The sequence below is a fragment of the Nothobranchius furzeri genome, chromosome 2 (genome assembly GCF_043380555.1).
Source record: "Nothobranchius furzeri strain GRZ-AD chromosome 2, NfurGRZ-RIMD1, whole genome shotgun sequence".
In the NCBI taxonomy this organism is placed as follows: domain Eukaryota; kingdom Metazoa; phylum Chordata; class Actinopteri; order Cyprinodontiformes; family Nothobranchiidae; genus Nothobranchius; species Nothobranchius furzeri.
In genome coordinates, this window is record NC_091742.1 from 76,269,083 (window position 1) to 76,296,099 (window position 27,017).

At 42.0% G+C, this 27,017-nt stretch overlaps 1 protein-coding gene across 3 annotated transcripts in view; it reads right to left on the bottom strand.

Moving 5' to 3' along the window:
- col4a6 (collagen, type IV, alpha 6) overlaps positions 1-27,017 on the bottom strand; it is a 172,511-nt gene that overhangs the window by 59,017 nt on the left and 86,477 nt on the right. For all 3 annotated transcript variants that reach the window (XM_070547980.1, XM_070547979.1, XM_054747470.2), the window contains exon 4: positions 14,353-14,430. In XM_070547980.1, coding sequence (XP_070404081.1) covers positions 14,353-14,430 — 78 coding nt within the window. The remainder of the gene's footprint in view (positions 1-14,352; positions 14,431-27,017) is intronic.

Consider the following 27,017-nt stretch of genomic DNA (forward strand, 5'->3'; position numbering starts at 1 on the left):
GGAGAAAACCATATCTAAGGTCTAGTCCACACGTAGCCGGGTTTTTAAAAAAACGAATATCTGCCCCTCCAAAAACTTGCATCCACACCACCTCGTTAAAAAACAAACTCTGTGCACACGTACCCGGATAAATACGTTGTTAAGGACATGCCAGACCTGTAGGCGGCAGTACTTCCCCCGAATTGTATCCAGTCAACGTCATCTGTGGTCTTCCGCAAGGAGCAGTAATTCCGCTTGCAAAAACAAACAAGCAAAAAGCGCTTGGACAATTGATAAAGCGAGCGCAGCTCTGAGGGCATCCATGCTGTCGGCTAGTGTAAACACAGGTCACACACGTGATGTCAGCATTTTTTGCCACGGAAAGTGACGTTGCGGACCTTAAAACTCCGGTTATGTCCGTCCACACGCAGACACCCAAAACGGAGAAAACGCAGATCTTCACTTTGGCCGGAGTTTTTAAAAAGATCCGTTTTCGTGTGAAAAAACGCCGTTTTCGTGTAGATGACAGGCCAAAACGTAGAAAAATATCTACATTTTGGCAGATCCCCGGCTACATGTGGACAGGGCCTTAGTCCTAAACCAAAGCTACTAAAATAACCTGAACTTTAAACACTGCAGAACAAAGACTAAAGATAAACAAAATAATGATAAGTAAAGTGACTAAAGGGAAACCTGAAGAAGCTGTGGACCAAAAGGGGGGCACAGAAGATTAGGTGACACATGAGGGGAACCGGAGAGGGCTGGGGACCACAGGGACACAGAACATGACAGTTTTTGTGAAGCTCCTCGTGACCTTTATCTTGAGAGGCGTTATATAAAAGATCGTTTTCTTTCTTTTTTCCTATTAATGAGACTGCAGTTGCTAATGTTTGTCAGTAGGTGGCAGAGCTGCTATAAGTGTAGCACAGCACTTGATAAAACAAACAAAAGGCTCTACGGAAGCTCATGTATGTCATAAATGTTTCTGGTTGGAAATTAAGCCACTCCACAAATCGTGTATTGGGGCCATATTTAAAAATAATGAACATGTATTTTTTTCATGCAGGTTTTGCACTGACTTCACTAAAACTCCCAACTGTGTGGATTGTTGCAAAGCATAATATCGGGAAAAACCTTTGGTAGTTCTGTTGTTTTTGTTGGTATCCCATCTTCAAGCAGAAATATAAATAACTGCACATTCCTGTAATCAGTTGGAAGCTGATTTAGAAACCAACTGGGATGAATTGGACTGCTTGTAACTAAATGTGCATATTTATCCTCATCCAAACTTACATCTTGTTGTGAAGTTTTGCTTTGAATTGAAATAAAACTTGCCTACATTTGTAATATTTGTTTCTTCATCTAAAATCACCAACCAATCAGATTTAATCAGGGACCCAAAAAGACACCAAGGACTAATTATATTATGTACACTCACTAAATCAATAACCAGATGAATAACTTTTCTTCTTTAATATGCCAGGTGAGGGCAGTATAGTGCATTTAAATATGAAAAGATCATCATCTTGTGCTCACATGTTGTATTTTTGTTCTGTAGTTTTATGTTTGACTACAGGTGAAGAGAATTAATGAAGCATCTCAAAGACGGGACAAAACGAGAAAAAAGGGAACTTATTCAACACTTACTCACTTGGGTCTGTCTGTCTGAGTTTGTGATCTGGGTACCTCTTAACATTCTGGTCCACCCTGATCTTTGTGCTGGCTCTGACCTTTGACCTGTGACGGGTTAAACACTGGGTTTGGAGGGCAGAAATGACTGGTGGGGGTGGGGGATGTGAAACAGGAGAGAAGTGGCCAGACAAGTTCAAAGGGAACCCTAAGCTAAATCCAACTCCTAATTATATAGTGGTGACATGTGAAAGGAGAAGGAGAATAAAAGGGAAAAATACAATAGAACAGCTATTGCTGCACATATAAACATTGATGCAAGCACATGCTATTTTATAAAAAATATGTTTCTTTCATTTTGAAAACTGTCTTTGGCCATTTTAAAAGGAGTAAAACGGACAACCCTCCAGCTGGCTGAGAAGTAAATCTGTCTCAATGTAACCTTCCTTCTGACATGATTGATGCAAAAAGCCTGGTTTGTACTTCCCCGTGAGCTCTACAACGGAGAGACGCACACGGAGTGCCGGAAAGGTTTTCACATTCGAACTTCTGTTCAGGCGGCGGAGTGTTGCAAAGCAATTCCCCGCCAGGACAACAGGGGACGTAGCGCTGTTCTGTGGTATCCTGCCACCATAACACTCGTGTATCCGGTCCACGATAGTGTGTTTACTAATGTGTTTATAGATTTCAGAGACTTTGTAACACGGACACATTAGTCCTTCACTCTCCTCCACCTCTTTGTGTGGTCGCCACCTCTTATCCCACATTTCCCATAGTTTCTGTCCACGTTTGATTTTGTACTCCTTAACTCACGGGTGAATAAATGTTCATATTTTCGGACTTTTTCCGCGATGCATTCTTCAATCTGTTCTGGATCTGCAGCTAAATATCTGTTTACCTTTTTACTGAGCTACAGCGGTGCTGGTGACGAATATACAGGAAGCAGCGTCCTGACCAATCACAAGCTTGCGTTCTCTGTCACTTTCGACAGATGTTCAGAAATTTGGACATTGTCTCCGTCACGCTCTGTAAGCCCATCGGAGAGTATAAATCAGGCTTTAGACTGTTTTGTGATTATTTCACTGTAAAATTCTAGTGTACCTTTAAGGGTGGGACTGGGATTGCCTTTTCAGACAGAATGTGTAAATGTGAAGCCTAAACAAACTGTAACCCTGATTGCATCCACCATAAAAGGGAAGTCTGATAAAATACCATATGGAGCCTAAGAGCCTAAGAAGTGACTGGCTGCCATGTCCTTTACAAGTACACCAGCATACAGGAATGCACAGATGATAAGCAACCACAGATCTTTTTTACAGAGGCACTCACTTAGCAAAACCCAAACAAGCTCAACAACAAAAAGAACATTGGAGAACATGAGAGGATGGGACCAGAAGGTCTGAGGATGTCCTAAAAGGAAGGGAACAGAGAAGAAAGCTATCACTGATTCTCAGAGGCGGTTTTATCATTAGGCATAGGTTGGCGGCCGCCTGGGGCCCCCTTGTGTTGGGGGGCCCTCTAGCCCTGACCGCCGGCACCCCTCTGTTAATGCCGCAATAATCTTATTACCAACCTGTCGCCACAGACGGGATTGGACATGCACACTTCTCATTACCATAGTTCCTGAACCGTTCAAGATATCATTAAAATTCCAAAAGTGCTGAAAAGATTAAAAATTGGGCTTTTCGTGCATGTACAAAACATTACGGTAGCCACTGGGATTCCCTGTCTTAAGCGCAATGAATTACACCGCAGAATCAGAAACGCGCTGAGTTTGTCATCCAAAATGCTCCGTTTTATAACTTTTGAATGGCTAATCAGATTCACAAAATTCTAACGGTTCCTAAAAGTACATAAAAGCAGCTTTCCAACGATCTATAGCAAGAAGCAATCAGAGTTAGGGAAAATATCGCTACGAGGGGAAATCCTGCTGTACAGCCTGATTGAAACGGAGTGCAGCGCCACGGTGAAAGCGGATAACGGAACGGGGAAGCTAATTAGCATAAAAACCAGCATGAAATTATGGAAATGCCTCAAAGAAAATCAACACGAACTATTAGGTGTCCCAGAAGGCTTATATCTGAAGACAGTGACCACGAAGAAGGACAGATCTCCGGTGAACCAGGATATGAACGTTTGTTCAGTCTTTATTTTTTATTTTTTTATTTGAACAACCCTCAACTATTTGCTAATTGTAAGATTCAGCTTCATTCCAGCATTATTTATCTTTTTACCATAAATAATTATTTTTGCTAAAACAAAAGTTTTTGGTATAGCAGTGCACGGTGTGCAAGAGAAGCACCCTATGGCAGTGTGAGGTGCGCTCTGCCTGCAGCCGGAGAGAAGCTGCTTCAAGGTCTACCACAACAAATAAAAACGTCTGAAAGTTTACAAAAATAAATGGTCTTAAAAACTGCTAAAAAAGATACCAAGGTTCAAACTTTTTTTAAGAATAGATGCATTACAGTTCAAAGTTTAAGTTGTTCATTGCAAATTGTTTGCCCAGTAATTTTGAAGTTCCTGTTCAGTAATAAATGAAAAAAATTCAAATCCGTTTTTTGCTTTTTTCACTTTGAAGCGGATTTTTTAAAGGTTTTGATTTTAAATGCTATTTTTTACAATGTAACATGCTGTTTTAAAGAAACAATGACTATACACTTTTAGATTATGTTACAATAACTTCTTTTGGTCCACATGAGCTGTGGCTCCACATTACTGCATGGGACCAGTGATTGAATGCTTTCAGTTTAACAGTAGGATGATGTCCATTACTCAAATGTTTGGTCACAACAGACAGAAATGATAAAAGTAAGGAAATTATACCAGCTTGTGTGGTTCACGTGAACTTCAGGGGGAACGAGTTTGGACAGTTTAGACATCCATAAAGTCAAACTGTTTTCCAGAATAACGAAAAAACCTCAGTTGGTTTGGATTTAATACCAGATAAATTCTTTGGCACCTTCTTTGGTAAACTAATTTGGGTAGATCCAGATGACTCTATAGAGAGATTACAACTGGGAAAACCAGGGGTTCTAGACTCCGATAGATCCGAAGATCCATGACCTCACTTTTAGCAGCTGACACAACACTTACTATGAGAAAACATATTTAAACCTAGCTAATAAAATAAAACATCATTACATTTAAATGTACTGTCCTCGGGCCAGGATTTGTGTAATGTTATAGAGACTTGCTGAAATGTTGTGTTTGTGGTTTCTTAATCCAAACATATCTTGCAAAAAAGATGGAGAACACAGGGAGTGGTACGTGTTGTTTTCTTCTCAGCCTTCATAATCTATCCTTGTTATGTCAGATATATAATCTTTATTTTATTTATTTATTTAAAAAAAAGAATTACAATCTTTAATACAACAAGCTTCCCAAGAACATTTTCAAACCTTACCCTAACACACTTTGTACAGATGCATTAGACTGTAAGCAATAACAGCTTTTATTACAGGAAGTTATTTTGTAGAGTTAAAGAAAGAAATAATCTACTTGTTTTTTTCCTCCCTCTACAATTCTTGTTTACAGATAAAATAAAATAAAAATGTTTGCCATGATGTCTCGTTTCACATTTTAGTTTGAGTCATGGCATGCCAAGGCTGCCCAAAACTATGTTCAAGAGGTTTTAATGATGCCCTGCAGAGCAGTTGGCAAAGTCAAACAACTAAAAACATCTGCATAGGCCAAGAGGAAGACAATCAGGACAAACATCTTTGGTACGTTCTTTCTGTTTGGCTTCTAATTCCATTTTTGGTTCTTTTTAAAACACAGGAAAGGTTTCTCTGAACTGGGACAACACAAGGATCATAAACAACAAACAACAGAAATACAAAAGATGGATGAAGAAAGCTATACAGATAAGGAGACGTGGATGCGGGACTAGAGACGATGGGGTCTACACATTGGATCATGCATGGGACTGCATCATCGGAGAGGGGAGAGCGGGCAGCGGAGGGCGACAACGTCCTCTGCTGCCCGCGGATAAATGGAGTAGGAAGTGACGCCACCATCAGTGTCAGCTCTGTGGATGTTTGCAGATGCAAACGAAACTGTTAGCAAGGTAAAGAGAAACCTTTCTTGTGTTTTAAAAAAGAACCAAAAATGGAATCAGGACAAACGTCACCATATTTTGGTTAATTGTGCTTTAAAAGTGGCCTAACGTTTACACAGAGCTTGTTTAAACTTTGAAACAACTACATATCATTTTAAAAAGGTGAATATTTGTTGAAAAAGCAACAATAAAGCAACTGATGCCTTTGTTTAAACTTTCTACCTGGTGTCCATATGTGTAGTTATTAGTAAAGGCAATCATTGAACTATTTATTTTCCCATTGTTGTGTTTATGGTTGGAGATTACTGGGAAATGTTCTAAGTGGAAACAGCATGAAGACTGAAAACAGGTGGAACTGTGGGGATAACATCTGCAGCAACCAAGAAACTGCTTGGTTTTGACCAGCAAAGCTCCTGATGACATGCACACAGCTCATCTCCCACAGGGATAACAACAAACAGTGTCCTATACGTGGTTTTCAGAGACCAACGGTAAGGGCTACGTAAGACATAAAGAGACAAGTAGACAGATGAACTAAAAATCATTTTTTATATTCTTCTCAATGAAATCACTTTCCTTATCTAAAGGAAGTTTTATTTTAGAACCTCCAAAGTTAAGTGGATTTCAATGTTTGTTTAAAGAACAATTGCAAGTTTTTCATGTGCAATAGTTTCTGAAGCATTATTGAATTATTTAGGTGGGTTTCTGTGAAAAGGTTCAGAATAATCAGTATCTTTTATAGAAAGCTATTTGAATTACCTAAGTTTGGTGAAACAGTGATTAGTTTTCACCATATCGATAGGCTAATGGCTAGTCCTTGCATGGTAGGACTTCTGCCATCAGAAAACAGTCTCAAATCAGTTATTTTATAAACGTATACACTGCTGTCACTTATACATTAACTGGTCCTTTATGGTAAATTTAAGTGTTATAGAAGCAGCTTGGTGTAGCACTTCCTGTGCAGAGTGGGGCACTTCCTGAAGGAATATCTCATGATTTATGCTAGAATAACCATGGAGTGTGACATTAACACATTTAACTTTGGTATGCTATAAAATATTAGAAACTGGAATTGGTTTAAACTTAGCACACTAGCTTTAGCCCTTTAGCTTCTCAAGCCCATACAAACTATGTTTCTCCAAACTGAGACTGTTCAAATAGCCATCCAGGTAAGATAATAACTATTCATAATATTTACAAAACACCACTTCAAAAGATCTGCTTTAACACATCTTATTTGTCTTCAGCTAAAGCCAGGATGCTTGTTTTTACACTTTTTGCTACTTAGGGTAATCTTTCTAAATCAACACAAACGCCAAATACATGTATTTCCACAGATCTGTGTGAAAGAGACATGAATGTTGGTATTTGTACATTTTCAGCCCTATTTCAGTCCTTTGTACTGGTTGTTACTCTGCTGTAATACACCTCATGTGAATCAACGGGGATTCTGCAGAACTTGGAGATCCTTAACAGGTAGTTCAACCATTGATTCAGGCGAGTTGGAGCAGAGAAACATCTAAAACATGTAGGACAGCGAGAAGAAAAGTCACCAACATCCTTCTACAAAAGTAAAACTGAAGACTAATAAGCACCCTACTACTTATGAGGCTCCAACACTAGCAGTTAAAGGAGGCAATGAAGCTGTGAATGTGTCATTTAAGTCCAACAGGAGGCCTGAACAGTGCCTCACCTGTATCATTTATCTACAGGTAGCAGAGTGTAAAGGGGCGCTCGTCACCATGTCATTTAGCTAAAATGGTGTACAGTAGGCTGGCAGTAAGTGTAGGCTTCTGTGTCAGACAGTAATTGATGTTTGGATGAAGGCTAAGAGGGGCCGAGCTAGAGTGTGAAGCTTACACTTAGTCTGCTGTTAGTCTGGTTTTAAGTGAAGACAGATGTGTCGCATCGTTTAGTGATTTTTAAATATCGCTCACTCAACATCGGAAAACAGTAAGAGAAACAAGTTTAGATTTACTTTAAAACTTCTATTTCCTGTTTTCATTCTAAATTCTCTGTAGCTCTCATAATCTGTTTTCCTGTCAGAGTACGTATGTCTCTACCGCACTCACCTATGTGACCTGATGCCAACACATTTTCTAATGCTTGTTGTAAAGTGAGGAATTATAAGGAAGCATCCAGAAAACGTCCCCGCTAACTGTCACTATGAGCTATGGCCGTAAATCACAAAGTCAAACGTTCCGTTTGCTGCTCCTGAAACACAAACAGCTGACGAATGGAAGGTATGTGCACGTAGCAGCATGGCTCGTTCCAATAAGCCTTCAACAAACACCTGATTACGTCCCTTCTGTCAACATTTGTTTGGATATTATGGGCAACCGTTGTTAATTTCAAGGTAGCAAAGACAAGAAAATGAGTCGCTTGCCTACAGGTACACAGCGTTCCTCACCAGGAGAAACCCAATAAAGCCTATAAGGTTGTAACTGTTGAAACATGTGCTCCACAAACTAATGCACACCACACTTTCATACCCGTGGGCAATAATTAAATGTAATTAAAACCGATCATTACAGCATCTATCTCTGTGATGGAAATAGATAAGAATGAAAATTAGAGCCTGCAGGGCTGCTTTTCTGTACTAAGCCTGCTGTAATAATCACAATCGTATTACAAACTAAAGTTGGGTGTGTGCTGTCGTCGTCGTCGTCTTCCTCCGCTTATCCGGGTCCGGGTCGCAGGGGCAGCATCCCAACTAGGGAGCTCCAGACCGTCCTCTCCCCAGCCACCTCCACCAGTTCCTCCGGCAGGATCCCAAGGCGTTCCCAGACCAGATTGGAGCTCGGCAGCCTCGCCTCTGTCATTGCGCCCCAGGGCAGCTGTGGCTACATTGTAGCTCATCACCATCAGTGTGTGAATGGATGAATGATACACTGTAGTGTAAAGCGCTTTGGAGTCCTTACTCTGAGAGGCGCTATACAAGTGTGGGTCATTCATTCATTCATTCATGTAACCTTTCCAACGTGTCCTGGGTCGACCCGGGGCCCTCCGGCCGGCAGGACATGCCCGAAACACCTCCCCAGGGAGGCGTCTAGGAGGCATCTGACCAGATGTCCAAACCACCTCAACTGACTCTTTTCGATCCGGAGGAGCAGCGGTTCTACTCCGAGTCCCTCCCGAATATCCAAGCTCCTCACCCCATCTCTAAGGCTGAGCCCGGCCACCCTATGGAGGAAACTCATTTCGGTCACTTGTATTCGCGATCTCGTTCTTTCGGTCATTACCCAAAGCTCATGACCATAGGTGAGGATTGGGATGTAGATCGACCGGTAAATCGAGAGCCTGGCTTTCTGGCTCAGCTCCCTTTTCACCAAGACAGATCGGCTCAGCGTCCGCATCACTGCAGACGCTGAACCAATCGCCTGTCGATCTCCCGATCCCTCCTACCCTCACTCGTGAACAAGACCCTGAGATACTTAAACTCCCCCACTTGAGGTAGGACCTCTCTCCCGACCCGGAGTTGGTAAGCCACCCTTTCCCGGTCGAGAACCATGGTCTCAGATTTGGAGGTGCTGATCCTCATCCCAGCCGCTTCACACTCGGCCGCGAACCTACCCAGCAAGAGCTGAAGGTCAGAGCTGGATGAAGCTAGGAGGACCACATCATCTGCAAAAAGCAGAGACGAGATTCTCCTGCCACCAAACTCGACACACTCCACACCACGGCTGCGCCTAGAAATTCTGTCCATAAAGGTAATGAACAGAACCGGTGACCAAGGGCAGCCCTGGCAGAGTCCAACCCTCACCGGTAACAGGTCCGACTTACTACGGGCTACGCGGACCAAACACGCTCCTCTGGTAAAGGGACTGAATGGCCCTTAACAAAAGGCCACCCACCCCATTCTGCTGGAGCATCCCCCACAGGGTGCCCCTGGGGACACGGTCATAAGCCTTCTCCAAATCCACAAAACACATGTGGATTGGTTGGGCAAACTCCCATGCCCCCTCCAACACCCTTGCAAGGGTATAGAGCTGGTCCACAGTTCCACGGCCTGGACAAAAACCACATTGCTCCTCCTCAATCTGAAATTCAACTATAAATCAGACCCTCCTCTCCAGTACCTTGGAGTAGACCGTTCCAGGGAGGCTGAGGAGTGTGATCCCCCTGTAGTTGGAACACACCCTCTGGTCACCCTTCCTAAAGATGGGGACAACCACTCCGGTCTGCCACTCCACAGGAACTGGCCCCGATGACCACGCAATGTTGAATAGACGTGTCAACCACAACAGCCCTACCACATCCATAGCCTTGAGACACCCAGGACGAATTTCATACACCCACGGGGCTCCGCCGCTGTGTAGTTGTTTGACTACCTCAGCAACCTCTGCCCCAGAGATTGGACAGTCCATCCCCAGGTCTACCGGCTCTGACTCCTCCTCGGAATGAGCGTAGGTGGGATTGAGGAGCTCCTTAAAGTATTCCTTCCACCGCCCGACTATAGCCCCAGTTGACGTCAGCAGCTCCCCATTCCCACTGTAAACAGTGTAAGCGAGTTGCTGCCTTCCTCTCCTGAGGCGCCAGACAGTTTGCCAGAACCTCTTTGGCGCAGATCGATAGTCTTTCTCCATGGCCTCACCAAACTCCTCCCATGCCCGAGATTTTGCCGCCCACCCGGCCAATCATCATGGTGTTTGTAAGTGCGTTACCGACACCTATCTCTCCCTGGCTGCAGCTGAAGAGTGGCGGTCGGAAAGCCTCACACTGCTGCTCAACGTTCGACAAGCACATAGTAACGCACAACCTTCCGTCCCCAGTAACGGTAACGGCATTGCAACGGCTGGAAAAGTAATTAATTAGATTATTCCGTTACCTATAAAAGAACGCCATTAGAAACGCTGTTATACTTAAACGGCGTTACTCCCAACACTGCTGCTGCACCCCGCCTGGCTATCCGGTACCTGTCTGCTGCCTCCGGAGACCTACAGACCAGCCACACCCTGTAGGCCTCCTTCTTCAGCCTGACGGCTCCCCGAACCTCTGGTGTCCACCAGCGGGTACGGGGGTTGCCAGCACTACTGGCACCGACCACCTTGCAACCACAGCTAGCAACAGCCACCTCAACAATCGCAGAGTGGAACAAGACCCACTCGGTGTCGATGTCCCCCACTGCTCTCGGGACGCGATCAAAGCTCTGCCAGAGGTGGGAGTTGAAGTCCGTCTTGACAGGTTCTTCTGCCAAGCGTTCCCAGCAGACCCTCACTATGCGTTTGGGTCTGCCAGGTCTACGCTGCATCTTCCCCTGCCATCTGATCCAACTCACCACAAGGTGGTGATCAGCTGACAGCTCCGCTCCTCTCTTCACTCCGGTGTCCAAAACATACGGCCGCAGGTCAGATGATACGACTACAAAGTCTATCATCGACCTGCACCTAGACTGCCCTGGTACCAAGTGTACCGATGGGCATCCTTATGTTCGAACACGGTGTTCATTATGGCCAAACTGCAGCTTGCACAGAACTCCAATAACGAAACACCACTCAAGTTTAGATCAGGCGGGCCGTTCCTCCCAATCACACCCCTCCAGGTCATGCTGTCATTGCCCACGTGAGCATTGAAGTCCTCCAGCAGGACAGTGGAGTCCCCTGATGGAGCACTATCTAGCAATCATCCCAGGGACTCCAAAAAAGGGTGGGTAATCTGAACTGATATTTGGCGCATAAGCACAAACAACAGTCAGGACCCATTCCCCGACCTGAAGGCGCAGGGAAGCTACCCTCTCGTCCCCCGGGGTAAACCCCAACACACAGGCAGAGAGTCTTGGGGCTAACAAAAGCCAACCCCAGCCCTCTGCCTCTCACCCGGAGCAACTCCAGCAAAGGAGAGTGTCCAACCCCTCTCAAGGACTTGGGTTCCAGAGCCAATGCTATGTGTCGAGGTGAGTCCAACTATATCTAGCCAGTACCGCTCAACCTCTGCCACAAGCTCCTGCTCGTTCCCCGCCAGCGAGGTGATGTTCCATGTCCCAATAATCAGTTTCCTTGTCCGGGGATCGGACCGCCAAGGATCCCACCTCGGTTTGCCACCCGATCCACACTGCACCGGACCCTTCATGTTCCTCCTGTGGGTGGTGGGTCCACAGTTGGAAGAGCCCATGTATCTGGTTCGGGCTGGGCCCGGCCGGGCCCCATGGGTGAAAGCCCGGCCACCAGGCCCAGGCCTGGCTCCAGGATGGGACCCCGGTAACCCTCCGGGCCGGGTACGCTGACTCTTTGTTTTTACGTCCATGAAAGATCTTCTGAACTTGGGTGTGTGTGTCTACAAAATAAAATTAAAGCAGTTCAGATTTCTAACCACAACATAACTGATCACTCGGGTTAATGCGATTAATGTCAGCGTTCAGGGAGATGTGCCGTCATGTAGAGATAAACGTGTAGACACCAGACTGATGACTGTCTTTATTCATGTTTCTGGTAATGGCTGGAGTCCGCCAACACCGCCCTTTGTCACCGATTCTGTTCATAACTTTTATGAACAGGATTTCTAGGCGCAGCCGAGGTGTTGAGGGGATCTGCGTTGGTGGCCTTGGGATTGTTTTTTTTTGCAGATGATGTGGTCCTGTTGGCTTCATTGGAATGTGATCTCCAGCATTTACTGGAGCAGTTCGCAGCCGAGTGTGAAGAAGCTGGGATGAGAATTAGCCCCTCTAAATTCGAGAACATGATCTTGAGTCAGAAAAGGGTAGAATGCCTTCTCCGGGTTAGGAATGAGGACCTGCCTCAAGTGGAGGAGTTTAAGTGTCTCGTGGTCTTGTTCAAGGGTGAGGAAAAGATCAAGCATGAAATGGATAGGCGGATTGGTGCTGCGTCTACAGTGATGCGGGAGTTGTACCAATCTGTCGTGGTGAAGAGAGAGCAGGGGTCTCATTTATAAAACATTGCGTAGAATCCTTACTAAAACCGTACTTAAGCTCAGCAAAAAAAAAGTACTCACGCTAGGTTTGTGACCAATAAAACATGGAGTACGTACAGCTTCACGCAATCTCCACTTCATAAATCACAAACTACCTAGAAATGTGCTCAGCTATTTCTGGGTCACATCCCGCCCTCAACACGCCCACTTTCTGCCATAAATAGTCAATGCAAAGTGGCTTTTGGATCTCATGCATATTTATTAGCCGGCTCGTTGCAGCAGTCCACCATTAACGATGGCGACCGCAGATCAAGGAAGCGGGAGGCTTTTTTTCTGTGAATGTATGAAGCAGTACAAGTGATAATGCTGCTGGAATTCATAATTTTATCCTTCTCAGCAGCAGCTGGTGCTCTCCATGTCCAAAATGTGCATAAGCCAGGTCCTTAGTCAACTTAAAGTTGCGCACATTTTTCCGCTACGTTTTCTTTTATAAATCCCAAAGTTTGCGTGGAAAGTTGCTTACGCAGTTTTCCGACCCTGATTTGTGCGTAAGCAAGCTTTATAAATGAGACCCCTGAGCCGGAAGGCAAAGTAGCAGTGACCAAAAGAACAAGATCGCGTATACAAGCGGCAGAAATTACTTTTCTCCGCAGGGTGGCTGGACTCTCTGGGGTTACCTGCGACCCCCCCCCCCACCCCCCCACCCCCCACCCCACCCCCGCCAGGCTTATTACATTTTCTGGGGGAAACCCTGTCTCAATATACTGTTACTTTTGTTTTAGCATACACTGCATGCTGGTAGTTTTCCCATTTGTTTAAATCTCTGAGTTAATTCACAGCAAACCCCCTCTGCCCTCAAAAGGTCCAGATGGAGTATTAGGATTAGTACTTTCATCTAAAATCTGTGATTTCCAGTTCCACAGAGGTCTGATGGAGGATCTATGTTAGCGAGGGCCAATTTAATTTGTTTTGTACAATTATGTTATTACATAAATATTATTGTTAGCCAATAATTTATTCTAAAAACATAGTAATTCTACTATATTTACTCAATATTCCAGACATTGAGGGGTTAAGACACCCACAATGCACTTTGGTCATAGATACTCTCAGCCTTGATTCGTTTGGACATTAACCACAAATTTCTAAACAAATGCCAGTCAGAGAGTTATAACAGGTAAGATAATCAAAATTCAATATGTTTAGGATGAAACACACTTCAAAAGCCTGAGAAATTGCAACACATAATTAAAAATATCGCTAACTATACTGAAAAACTTCTAAAAGTATTTGAAAGTTTTTAATTTTATCACCTACTATAAGTGTTAAACCACACTTGTGCATGTGGACACTTATGTGCAGAAAATAAATACAAACCTACACAAATACCATCTAACCATATATAATCACATAAAGAAACACAGTCAAACACAACCACAACATCTTTAAACTGCATTTTTTAAATAGTAAATAAAGATTTCAAGCTGAAAAAACTCCAAAATGTTGTATTCTAATATTTTAAGTAGAAGAAATGTATTTCAAATCAAACAACTTCATTGTTTGTCATTCAGTAAGTATCAAATATGAAGAGATAAGACAACAAGTTGCTGTGTTTGAAATAACCCCACAACCACAAGATTATACTTAATGACTGTTTGACTCTTAATATGAAATGAGGGTATGATTGATGCTATTTGATTGCAAGAACTTGGAAAGGTTTTAAATAAATCTGTGTTCATTGCTGAAAAGTATGGGTTTGATTATTTCTCCTTTAATTGAATGCAAAAAGCTTTTGGGCTGTTTGAAACATAAAGACTCACCCTGCCGCCTTTCTCTGGGAAACACTTGCAGCCTCCACTGCAGTCCAGGCCTCCACATGGCTCGTTAGACGTGTCGCCCTGCAAGAAATCAGCAACACAAGTTAGAAAATACGGACTATCACAAGACACAAGTGGATTCATGAAAATTTGAAATCAATCCAACAGAATGAAGTCAAAGAGGACAGGTCACGTTGGTGTGGCAGTGACATACATAAACAAAGGTTTTCTGGTGTCTCTATGAAAGTTACAAACATTATCCGTCTACTCTTGTTGAGTTTTATCTTAAAATCAAAGGCTTTTCCATTATCTTGAGCTAACCATGATTGTTAATGTTAAGCTAACTACCCACAATTTCATTACACACAGAGACCAATGTTCCTGGGTCAGTTAATGGATGCATGAAATATATGAGGTGCTGATTGTAAAGTTATATTTTTTAAAGAGAATTATTAAAACTAACTACATTTGGCCTCATTTAGCTCCTCACGAAAGCATAAATAGGTGCGAACGTTTCAGGATCCCTTTCTTTCCATATTTAATTTAATAATTTTTATATTATATTAAATAGTTCTTTAGATTTAAATCTAAATGTATAAGTTTACATCTAAATATTTTGAGTCTAATATGAGTGTGTAATAAGTAAAATCATAATATTCTGTATGAAAACTGAAAATCTAAATCTAAATCTAAATATTACTAATTGAATCCAAGTATAAACATCTCAATTGAAATATTGAAATCTAAACAAACAATAAATATGGTGGTTTAAAACATAATTTTTAGCTAGAACGAAAACTGATGAAAGCAGAAACTGTTGTCAGATCACACCCCCAGAAAAAATAAAATAAAATTTAATTAAAAAAGCTAGGGTGAAGAAATCCACTATATAGCATCTCATAGTCCCTCTGATGGTAAGTTACTGGAGTTATTTTGACCATTATTCTCATACGTTCTCACTCCCAGTAGCCTAACACTCTTTCCTTAAATGAATTCTGAGATGTTAGATAATGGATTTTCATCCTGCTTTTATACATTTCTTTGTGTTAAACTACATTTGTTTTAAAGCAATCACAATTTGCATGTTTGCAAAACATCCCCACATTTTTATTTGATATTTAAATGCAACTTTTTTTGTTTAGATCTAGTTCTAAATATTTAGATTTATCAATATATGTAACATTAAAAATGCCTCATGATGGACACCGACAAGCCACTGAGTGTATGAATGCACGTAAAGAAGTTAATCGCTCATGAGAGCATTCCTGGGGGTCAATTCTTTGGATCTCAGCTGGTTTTCCCATGTGATTAGTGGATTAAAGAAAGCTGGGAAGGTAAAGACACATGGAGGAGAGAGTGAGGTTGGGAGGTGAGGAGGAACAAAAGAGTTGAACAGGGTCATGTGGGGACTCAGAGAACAGGGTGGAAAGAGGACAAAATGTACAGAGTAAATCTTGAACAGAGGGCAGGGTTTATCAGCTCATATGACGACAGCCTGAGTGTTCATACCCTTGGTGTCAAAAAGCGATTGTTAGGAACCGTCACATACTATGTAAGAGCCATGTAATGTCCAGAGAGAAACACCATGATGCTAGCTACAGTCCTGTATGTTTTTAACTTGTACATCAATATATTTATTGTTCTATTTGCTGGGTACCATGAAGATTGTTCCACACATGTTGATGACCAGGCTTAACCACAGCTGTGGCTAAACTCTTGGACCACCTAAAGATGACGTTACATGCAACAAGATCCTGCTAGCATGGTGCTAATAACACAATGTGGATTAGCCTAGAAAACAGGCTATAGCCATTAAAGGGGTTTTATCTTACTGTTATTTAATCATTGTTCTGGTTAGCTTGATTTCTCTTGGGAATTCCACTCTGAAACGCCAATGTGAGAGTACACTCACTGCTGTCTACTGCAGATAAGGTATGGCTATTCGTCTTTAACACAAGACCAGTTTTAAAGAGATATCCTGTTAAACATGGCCGCCTGTACGGTTTAACTAAATACAAGTCACAACGCATCTTAAAGAAAAAGAAGCCATCACACTTCAACAAAAGCCATGACACTAAAATAAAAAGCCACCACACTACAACATAAACTCACAACATTATGACAAAAAGCCACAACACAACGAAAATAATAAATGATAAATGACCCCCACTTGTATAGCGTCTTTCAGAATAAGAGGACTCCAAAGTGCTTTACACTACAGTGTTTCATTCATCCATTCACACACACATTCACACAATGATGGTGATGAGCTACTATGTAACCACAGCTGCCATGGGGCACACTGACAGAGGCACAACAAAAAGTTACACTACAATAAAATGCCATGATACATCAACAAAAGCCATGACACTAAAATAAAAAGCCACAACACTACGACATAAACTCACAACATTACCACAAAAAAGCCACAATACTACGACAAAAAGCCATGACAATATGTCAACACTACGAAATAAACTAATTCAGCATTTCTATTTCATTGAACTCGATGAGCCACCATATTTATGTGACAAGACCAGCAACATTCAGCAAGAAGCAAGCAAAGGTGCTGGGAGTAGATCACAAAATACAAATAAAGTTAGCATGACGCATAAGCAAAAAGACTTTCAAAATAAAACAGGAAGTCACAAACTACATGTTTGAACCACTGCTAAGTTAAAGGTATTTTTTCTCTCGTACTCAGAAAATTATGACAGTAAAAGAAAAACTGAAAAGTAATTTGAAAACATTGAAACTTTATCATCTAAAAGCTTTTGTTTCATTTATCTGATCAGTGTGGTTCATTTGAACCGCTACTTACAGCATGTCACCCATTATTTACAAAACAAATTCCATGTATTTTTTTCTTTTCATTCCAAATCCAAAATTTGGCTTCAGCAGATGAGCTTTTTAAAAAAACGACAATAAAAATATAAAACATCTTTTGGAGAATTGTTAGAAACTAGATGTGAAACTGAGATGTGGCCTGGCAGCACGCCTAAACCACATCATGCATCATCCCTCTACCATTAAAGACTCTCTGCAGGCAAATACCGTAAATCCTCTAATACAGGCCCGGGCCTGTATTTGACTCAAGCTCATCAAGCTCCAGACCTTTACTGGAAGAAGGACCAGAATTAGAGGCAGGCCTCAATTTCTATTTGAGCAAAATGAACTAATGGTTCGCTGGAATTTTTGGCAATTTTGCGCCCACATTTTCAAAGTTAAACACATTTCTTTTAACAACGGTAGTTTCTGCTTCAGCCCTCTCCCCCCTCCCCCTAAGCAGCGACCGCAAACTCACTGATGTGCCTGCAGCCTCTCGGAGTCCCTGCTGCTCTAAACATTAAAATAATTATTTCATTTTCTGTTCCTCACTTCTGATTACCTTCAATGGTGTCTGTTTGTTGCAACCACCAGATACAAAAACTAACTTGTTTTTATTTGACTATTTTTCTGTCCTGCCTGTTTATTATCTTCCTGCATCTCCTCTCAATCCTAAAGAAAAACTGCTACCTGGGTTCATATATATTCACCTTATGAGTTACCTTTGAACTGCAGTTCTAAAAGATCTACCGACATCAAACAGCGGAGTGCTCGCCGGTCACATCAGTTAGGTGCGTCACCGAGGACAAAACAGGTGATGCGCCCTGGTCCGCAGCAGCGAAACGCATCAGACACAAATAAAAGAATAAAAGACAGAAAACATAAAAGGAAATGAGCCGACATGAACGATCGCGTGTTAAATTAGTTTTTGAGGTGGCGACACCTGATTTGATAACGTTACTGTGGCCGTGCTCAGGACGCAGATGTCTGGAGCGCGTCAACAATCAGAGCTTTGCATGCGCAAGCTGGTTAAGGTTAGGATGGGGTGAGGGGAAGGTTAAATTGCAAGAGGGTAAACGTCACAATTTGGTTAAATGTCCGTTTTATGGCGGGTGTCGGTACCGACGCTCTGGCACAGCGCGTTGCCTCCCGACGCGCAGGAGCTTGTCACCTGCTGAGAGCAGGCTGCTGTCTTTTCCGCGGACTGCATCTTGCTGGTCATTATCACGTGACAGCGACTAGTCGATGACAGGCATAACAAGTCACTATAGAGCGGTGAAGTCGACTAGTGACTAGTTCATACAACCCCTACTGCTCCCCAGAGTGTTCTGCAGCATAATCAGCACGTTCTCTTTGAACGTGATATCAAATTTTTGCCTCCTCTTCGTCTCCGCACGGTTAAAGTTACCCTCGCGGTCAATCACTGGCAAATCAAAAGTGAGACGGATGACACAACCGCCCCCCGTACTTGCTTGTTACCTTATTCCACCCGGCCACAATAAAAAACGGCCATTATTCACCTCCGCCGACTCCGACACCGGCCAAAATATGATACCCGGCAGTTAATTAAATACAGGCTAATATTAGAGGATTTATGGTAGTTTCAGTTTAACACAGGTCTCACAATGCATTTGGCCTGGTTGCAGCCTTTTCTCTCAGTCTTTCTGAGAAAGAAACAGATTAGTCAAAAAAAAACTACGTAAGTGGAAAATGTAGAAAGCAAAAAGAGAAAGTGATCCTGGAGCACCGCAGAGAAAAGGGAGGGGAAAGGTCAGTGGTGTGTGTCCAGCTTTCTGCCTTCTGATCTCCTCCATTCCTCTAATCACACTGACAGAAGGAGGGCAACAGAGAGCAGCAAACAAGGCAAGGAGAAAGGCTGGGGTGGAAGACGAGTGAAAGAAAACAGAATAGAGGCAGTCAGAATCAATTTTTAGGTGAAAAGAGAGAAGAAACTAAAATTAGAAGAAAAGTAGCTGATCTGGTGGATAAATTGTACCAGCTCAAAGATGGAAAATGCATGAAAAGTGGTAAGAAGTTGAGAATGTATAGATTTAATGACTAAAAATTTTTGGTGGGCCCTTATTGGAGTTAACGTGCTGCTGTAAGACTCTTATCACGCAATAAAAAAAAATACCTTGCTGATAATCTGTTCTTAATGTTGTGTTGTGTTCTGGGTCTATTCTAAGACTTTCACATTGATATTTTAGCTCAGATGTAACGTATATGTGGCGCGGTTGCATAGTATTACCCCTCAAGCCTCCCCACCGCCATTTAGATGGCCTGACTTTAAAAAATGACAACCTAAATAATGAGTGACTGCTTTTAAATGTGATGGAAAGCCATCCCCATTTTCTATACTAATAAATCTAGAATGTGCCTTTTGTGGAAGAGAAATAATAATGATGATGATGATGATGTTGGTGATGATAATAATAATAAAATAATAATAATATTAACAACAATTATAATAATATTAATAATCATTGCAGTAATATTATTTATATTATACATATATTATAATATATTATATTAATTAATAATAAATAATATGAATGAAATAATAGTAATAATAATAATAATAATAATAATAATAATAATAATAATAATACATTCATTTATTTCAGTCAACAACAACTGTTATGGAAATTTTATGTTTATTAATTCTTGATCATTGACTCAATGAACTGAATGTAAATTATCATTTTACATTAAAAAACTCAATCACACAGCAATCAAAAAAATAAAACACTGATTATTGCACAAATCATTTGGCTAATTTATTGCGGAGGTTAACCCAGCACGCAGGGTTCGAGGACAGGAGCATAGCCAAATAACCGTTTTAGTGCCCTGGTGGTAGAGTGTTCCCCCTGGGATTGGGAGATCAGGGTTCAAATCCTGGTCGGGTCATACCAAACACTTTAAAAATGAGACCCAATGCCTCCCTGCTTGACACTCAGCTTTAAGGGGTTGGACTGGGGGCTTAAACCACCAAATGGTTCCCGAGGGTGGCCACAGCTGCAGCTAACCGCTCCCCACAAGGGATGGGACTAATGGGACTCTAACTTTAAATAAAAAACAAGACAACAAAACAAAGTGCATCAAAAGGAAAATGTAGGTATATTTGTCCCACTACACGTTTTGACGTTTATAAAGCAATAATTTATAAGCATGCAATATTTCTACATTTAATATGGTTCACCTTCAAACCTCAGTCTCACACCCAGGGCCTTATCAAGGTCTTTTGGGGGCCAAGGCTAAATCACTTTCCCCCTCTCACTGGGCTCCCCCAGAAGCATGTGAGTAATTAGTTCCCTGCCACCACAGATACCCTGTTTCAGCTCATTCTTCCATTTTAATAATGAGTGACAATAGGGCTCAGGAATAAAACACGAGTCTGAACCTTCCCTGAAACCCACCGATCAGCTGATCAAGAGGCAGAGAGAAGGGATAAATCTTCAACATTATTTTAACATGGTCAACAATAAAACACGCCAAATCACCACTTCACCTGCAGTCATTTGCTAGTTAAGCTTAACTTGTATAAGCAAAAGAAAAACATGAAAAAAGATTTCATGAAATTATGAGCCCCTGGTCTGATGTGCCACCTGGCTTGGAAACCTGTTCTCAAAGGTAGCACACACATATTATAGATGCCTTTGGCAGAATTCAAATGACCCATTTAAATCTGAATAAATCTAGATTAATTCCAAGATTACAGTGACATTAATCTAGCTTTAAATAAATTAAACTATGCAAACCCCCATTAAAAATAAACAAACTCCCCTAAAAGTTCACATTTATTAATGTGGGCATGAGCAACACAAATTATTCCCGATATCTCTTCCAGAAAAAAAACAAAGCTGTTTGTTCGCTTTCCCCCTGAAATCCCTTTGTTCTGAAATATAATCCAGCCTCCACCTGGGAAGGGTGGAGGTGTGCTGGAGTGTTGATCCCCATTCACGTTACTTCTGTCCACACCCATCATTGAAACTGATGGATTATACGTGGAAACAGATGCTAAAGCAGTGCCTGGGGGTATAACATTTTACCTGCTCTCAAAAGATGCCTGCTGGAGCCTTAAATATGAAGGAAACAGGCTGAAAAATGCAAATAAATGCAAAAATACAAGATTTTAATTAATTAAATTATTTATTTTTCTATGATGGCCGTTATCCTGGAACTTTTAAATGTTTACCTGCCCCAAGACACCGATAGACGCCAATGTTCTAGGACATAAAAGGCTAAATACATAAGAAATGTAGCTGGAAAAGGTTTATACATTGCATAAACATCTTCACACACCAAGACACAACCTGCTCATTTAGCGTGAACTTAGCTGTCAACTTGTCTTTACCCACCTATGTACCTTTTCATACTTTAGCCAATATTTTCCAATAAGTTTCAACCGTTTGCTCATGCTTTACTGTCCAAACACTTTCATGTTCACGTGTCAACCCGGCGTATTTCACAGGCCTCTGTAATACATACATTCTCAGCTCTAATGGTTGAGTGCTAAGGCTGCAGTTTGGGACTTGCCCGTTTCATTCCTATAGTGTCTGTTGATGGTATCTGGAGAAGGCTTAAATCCACCACTATGTGCCATACATTGGTGCTTCCTGAGATGTACAGTTAAGACGTGAGTGACTGATGAGATAACGTTTTCTTTGGAGGGATACAGAGCATTTCAAGTTTCCTGTCTTCTAGAATTCCTGTCTTTATTGGGATGATGGTTCGCTGAAGACAGACAGGCAGGAACGTGTGATCATGAGATCGGGAACATGGAGAGAGTTGACTGATTCATGCTTCTCCGTCTGCGTCAGTGCGGAGACACGCAACGCCATTATCCGTCCTTGCGGACCTGCCGGAGAGCCCCGCAAGGACGGACGGAGTCGAGCTCTCTTTTCTAAACATCCGTCAGTCGAGACGGACAACGCAAGCTTGTGATTGGTCAGGACGCCGCTGTTGTTTACAGCGCTGCCATTGCGCCCTCAAAAACACAAAGAGAGCCGAGGATAACAAGCGGCAGACACGGAGCAGCTTGAAGAATACCTCGCGAAAAAACTCTAAAAACATGAACGTTTAATTCCCCCGTGACTGGAGGAGTGAAAAGATGCGCAGCAAGCGTTTTATTTGTACACGGAAATGACAGGAAACGTGGGTTTAGAGGTGGCGAGCGCATGAAGAGATGGAGGAGAATGAGAGTCAAATACTGTATGTCCGTGTTCAAACTCTCTTATATACAAAAAAAACCACAATATAAACACACTATCTTGGACCGATACATGACCGGATACCACAGAACAGCGCTACGCCCTCTGTTGTCCTGCCGGGCAATTGCTGTGCAACACTCTCCAGGAGATGGAGAAGTATGAGAGCAAAACGCTTCTGTCAATCCGTGCGTGTCTGTCCCTTGCGGAGCTGACGGAGAAGCATGAACCAGGCGTCCTAAATAGAGACAATAAACAACAAAATCTCTTCTCTAGTGATCTGTATGGTAAATGGCCTGTATTTGTAAAGTGTCTTCTAGGGTTCTACAAACCCCCCAGGGTGCTTCACAACACAATTAGTAGCCCTTTTTGGAAGACACTCCATGCCAGCAAATCAGCGTAATACTGCCGCCACGGTGTGGTCTTCCAGGAATTTTGCGGCATTCTTGCCGCCTTGCTTGGTAGTAATATTGCCGAACTGCCGGACTTGTGAATGCATATTACATCTTGGCGCAACAAAAGGAGGTGTAATGATCACGTGGAGAGTTACTGCCGAGCTCCGGGCAGCAACTGTATTAAAAATGAAAGTAAACAAGGGATGAGGTCCTGCCCCAAGTGGAGGAGTTTAAGTATCTCGGGTCTGGTTCACGAGTGGGGGACAGCTGGAGCGTGAGATCGATAGGCTGCGTCTGCAGTGATGTGGGCATTCCATTGATCTTCGTGGTGAAGACAGAGTTGGTTGAATGTTCCAACCCTCACCTGTGGTCACCAGCTTTGGGTAGTGACCGAAAGAACGAGATTGCGGAAACAAGCGGCTGAAATGAGTTTACTCCACAGGGTGGCTGGGCTCTCCCTTGGAGATAGGATGAGAAGCTCGGAGTGGACCCGCTGCTCGTCCACATCGAGAGGAGCCAGTTGAGGTGGCTCGGGCATCTGGTTAGGATGCCTCCCTGGTGAGGTTTTCTGGGCATGTCCAACCGGGAGAAGACCTAAAGAGAAACCCAAGACATGTTGGAGAGACTACGTCTCTTGGCTGGCCAGGGAACGCCTTGGGATTCCCCCGGAAGAGCTGGCCTAAGTGGCTAGGGAGAGGGAAGTCTGGGCCTGTCGACTTCGGCTGCTGAGACTAAAAACCTCATTTTAAAGGGAATCCTGCTCAAAGCGAATAATTTCCAACATTCCATTTTAATGCCAACATTGACCAATAGTGTCGGACATCCCTGGACATCAGATTCGATAGTAAGTGATGCACTAGAATAAATACAATACTATACAATAGGACATGATGTAATGCAGTACAATGAAACAAGATGCAAAACTATGCAAAGAAAGCCATAAGGCAATATCCAATACAACACGACATCGCGCATGGTATTATGTGATACGATGTGAGTTGTTGGTCTTAAGTAATCATCCTGATGATGCCACAGATACCATTTCATTTAGTCATGTGATGCATTTTTATGTGAAATCTGGACTGGACTATTTTTGCTCTCAAAGATTTAGATAAAAATAACAGCAGGACTCAAAGCTAAAACTTGACCTTTCATGCTTTGCAAGTTAAATGTAGGAATGTATTTAATCTGCTCCTTGTCAATCAGCGTGTCACCACAGTTTGAACCTGTCCATCATGTAGGACCTGAGAGGAGATATTTTGGAATGCTGTCTGACCTCAGTTGAGTCTTTGAGTTTTGTCTGAACCTGAGGATAAGAAGTGACTTTATTGCACCTGCTCATGCAAACAAGTATGTGACCAAAAAAGGGAAAATAGAAAGCCCCTGTTCCTTATTTAATCCCCTTTCTCGCCTTTTTACCATCATTCTTCAGTTCTGTCTTTCTTCCCTTCAAACTCTTCCTCCCCGACCTCTCCCTTCCTCTCCTCCCTCTTACATCTGTGACCCTGACTTCCACCACAGGAGACTAACCGGCTGTGTTTGGAGCTCCAACATTTCTCATCTGTTTATTCTACACTATGCATGTGACGGGCTGGCTTTCCGTGTTCTACATGAGAACTACAGGCTGTACTAAATAAGAACACTTTATGCGATAACCTGACAAACATGGACCCAATTTATGCCCGTCTGTATATGCAGTTTTGGACATCCGTGTGCGTTAATGTGTTTATGTTAATGTGCATGCTCCGTGTGTGTTCCTCCCTCGTCAACAGGCCACCCATCTAGAGTCAGGTCATCTGTAAAATAGCAGAATGGAGGAAATGTGTGTGTAAAGTGGATCCAAACAGGAAGTTGCAAACAGCCAGCAGACCTGACTAAAACTACTACTAAAGGTGAAAATCCAGAAATGCACATTAACAGAATGGCGTACAGTTAAAGAGATTTCATGAAAAAACACATTTTTGAAGGTCTTAAATGTAAATCTTTGATCCTAAACGAGTCCAGAGATGCACGGCGCAGAATTTGCTGGTTTTGCAGACAAAGACAGCGATAGATGGATCCTGAAGCCTAAATAAATGCTGGGCTGCTGTCTGGACTTGACAAAGAAAAGGATGACAGACAGTTTGATCAATGAGCTGAAAGAATGTACTTGGGTGTTAAGTCACTCATAAATTACACACCCAAAGGCCCAAATACAAAGGCTCGACTGAGTGAGACAATGAGGATAGAGCAGCTGTCGGGGTTTTAATAACGTCGGTATGAATCAAAACTTATGAATTAATGAAGAATAAATGTCACTGCCAAGGTTTGTCTGACCTAAAACAGAAGAAATACATAAATAAATAACTGAAGAAAGAAAGACAGAAATTTTAGGTTACTATTTTTAAATATTAGCATTTTTTGAATTATTATTAAATAATGTCTTTGAACTCGTAGGCAGGGCAAAGAAGTCTGTGGTGTTCTCCTTCAGTTTGTAAACAAAGGTGACCATGAGCAGTGTTGGTTTGGAGACTCTGATATGAAGCACACTGCTTCCTACTCTCACTGACTGCATGTGCTCGCCACAGCAGTCTGTCCTCGTGCTACCACGGCTGGAGCAGAAGGTCCGAGCTGCAGTCAGAGAAGATGTTTACCCCACCGCATGCATACTGATAATGAATCGCGCATGCAGGAAGCTGCTGCTGGCTGATTCTACCCAATAGGTAGGCTTGAACTGCAGCTGGCCAAACAATCGTAGTGGGTGTGTTGGGTCGCCTCCGCACAAAACGGACTGCCGGACAGCAGGTGCGGAAAACAGGTCAGCTGAGCACGGTTAAACTCACAGATGACCCAGATGTGAACGCAACACACCCTACCAGGACTAGACTGTACCGACCCAGATGTGATGACACAAATACAGTATAAGATGGAGCTGAATACAACAACTGTAAAAGTCATACAGTGTACGCTCGGCTTAAGCTATTAGCTTGAGAATCTAGTCAGAAACTCTGTTTGACCAAACTGCAGCTGTACAAAAAGCTATAACTATTCATAACATGAACCCAAGGAAACACACTTTAAAAGATTACGTTTTAATCAGATTGTAATAAAAAAAAAACTGAAATTAGAGTCAGTGTTGATTACTCAAAGCATGTGTTGTAAACATCCACAGAGACTAAAGGTCTTGTGTATCGTTTGGTAAAGGTTGGGGCTGGGCAATGAATCACAAATTTATCGTTATCGACATTTCTGACTCTTATCCAGACCATTTTTCTCATTTCAATAAATTTGATAATACTGTAAAAAAATGAAAAGATGTGTGTAGGTTGGCAGTGTTCATATCCCTTTAAGAAGCTGTACCACCTCGAGTCACGTAAACATGTGACTCAACATAATACATGTGACAGCCCCATCTAGTGGACAACTTATGTTTCTGTGTATTCCTGTAGTTATCGTCCGTTTATCGTTATCGAGGTGAAATCCTCAATATACCGTGATATTGATTTTAGGCCATATCGCCCAGCCCTAGTAAAGGTGTTGTTATTAATTAAATGAAGAAAAAAAAGAAAGAAAGAAAGAAAGAAAGAAAGAAAGAAAGAAAGAAAGAAAGAAAGAAAGAAAGAAAGAAAGAAAGAAAGAAAGAAAGAAAGAAAGAAAGAAAGAAAGAAAGAAAGAAAGGAAACAATCTTTTATATAGCGCTCTCAAGATAAAAATCATGACACACTTCACAAGAACAAAAAATTTTAAATAGAAAAAAGATTTAAAAATATGTCTAAAATGAGAACAAAAACAAAATACATAAACCCACAGTTGTTTTAAACAAGAAAAACTAACCCTTATCTTCATTTCTTAGGATTTCCCAACCAGAACATTTGACTTTATTACGCACGCAACAAATTTAACAGTATTTTCTTGTTGTGAGAAAATAAAAACATCTAAATATTGTTTTACAAGAGTAAGGATCTGGGCTGTGCACCTTCAGCATATGTCTCTATTAGAGTGTTGGGCAAGTAGGCTATTATTATAAATAATGTGTTCATTTCATGGTAGGAGTTCATCATTTTATAAATCACTTCCTCTTTAAGTGTTTAAACTAAAAATGGACCTCTGACTACAAAATATTTAGACAACTTGCCAAATGAGTGAAAACACAACAGAGGCAAATGAAAACTGAAGCAAGTACGGATAGCATCCATCAGACCACAGAGGAGGGTTTGTGATTTAACTGCATAAATCAAAGCCAGGCAGCAAAATAAAAGC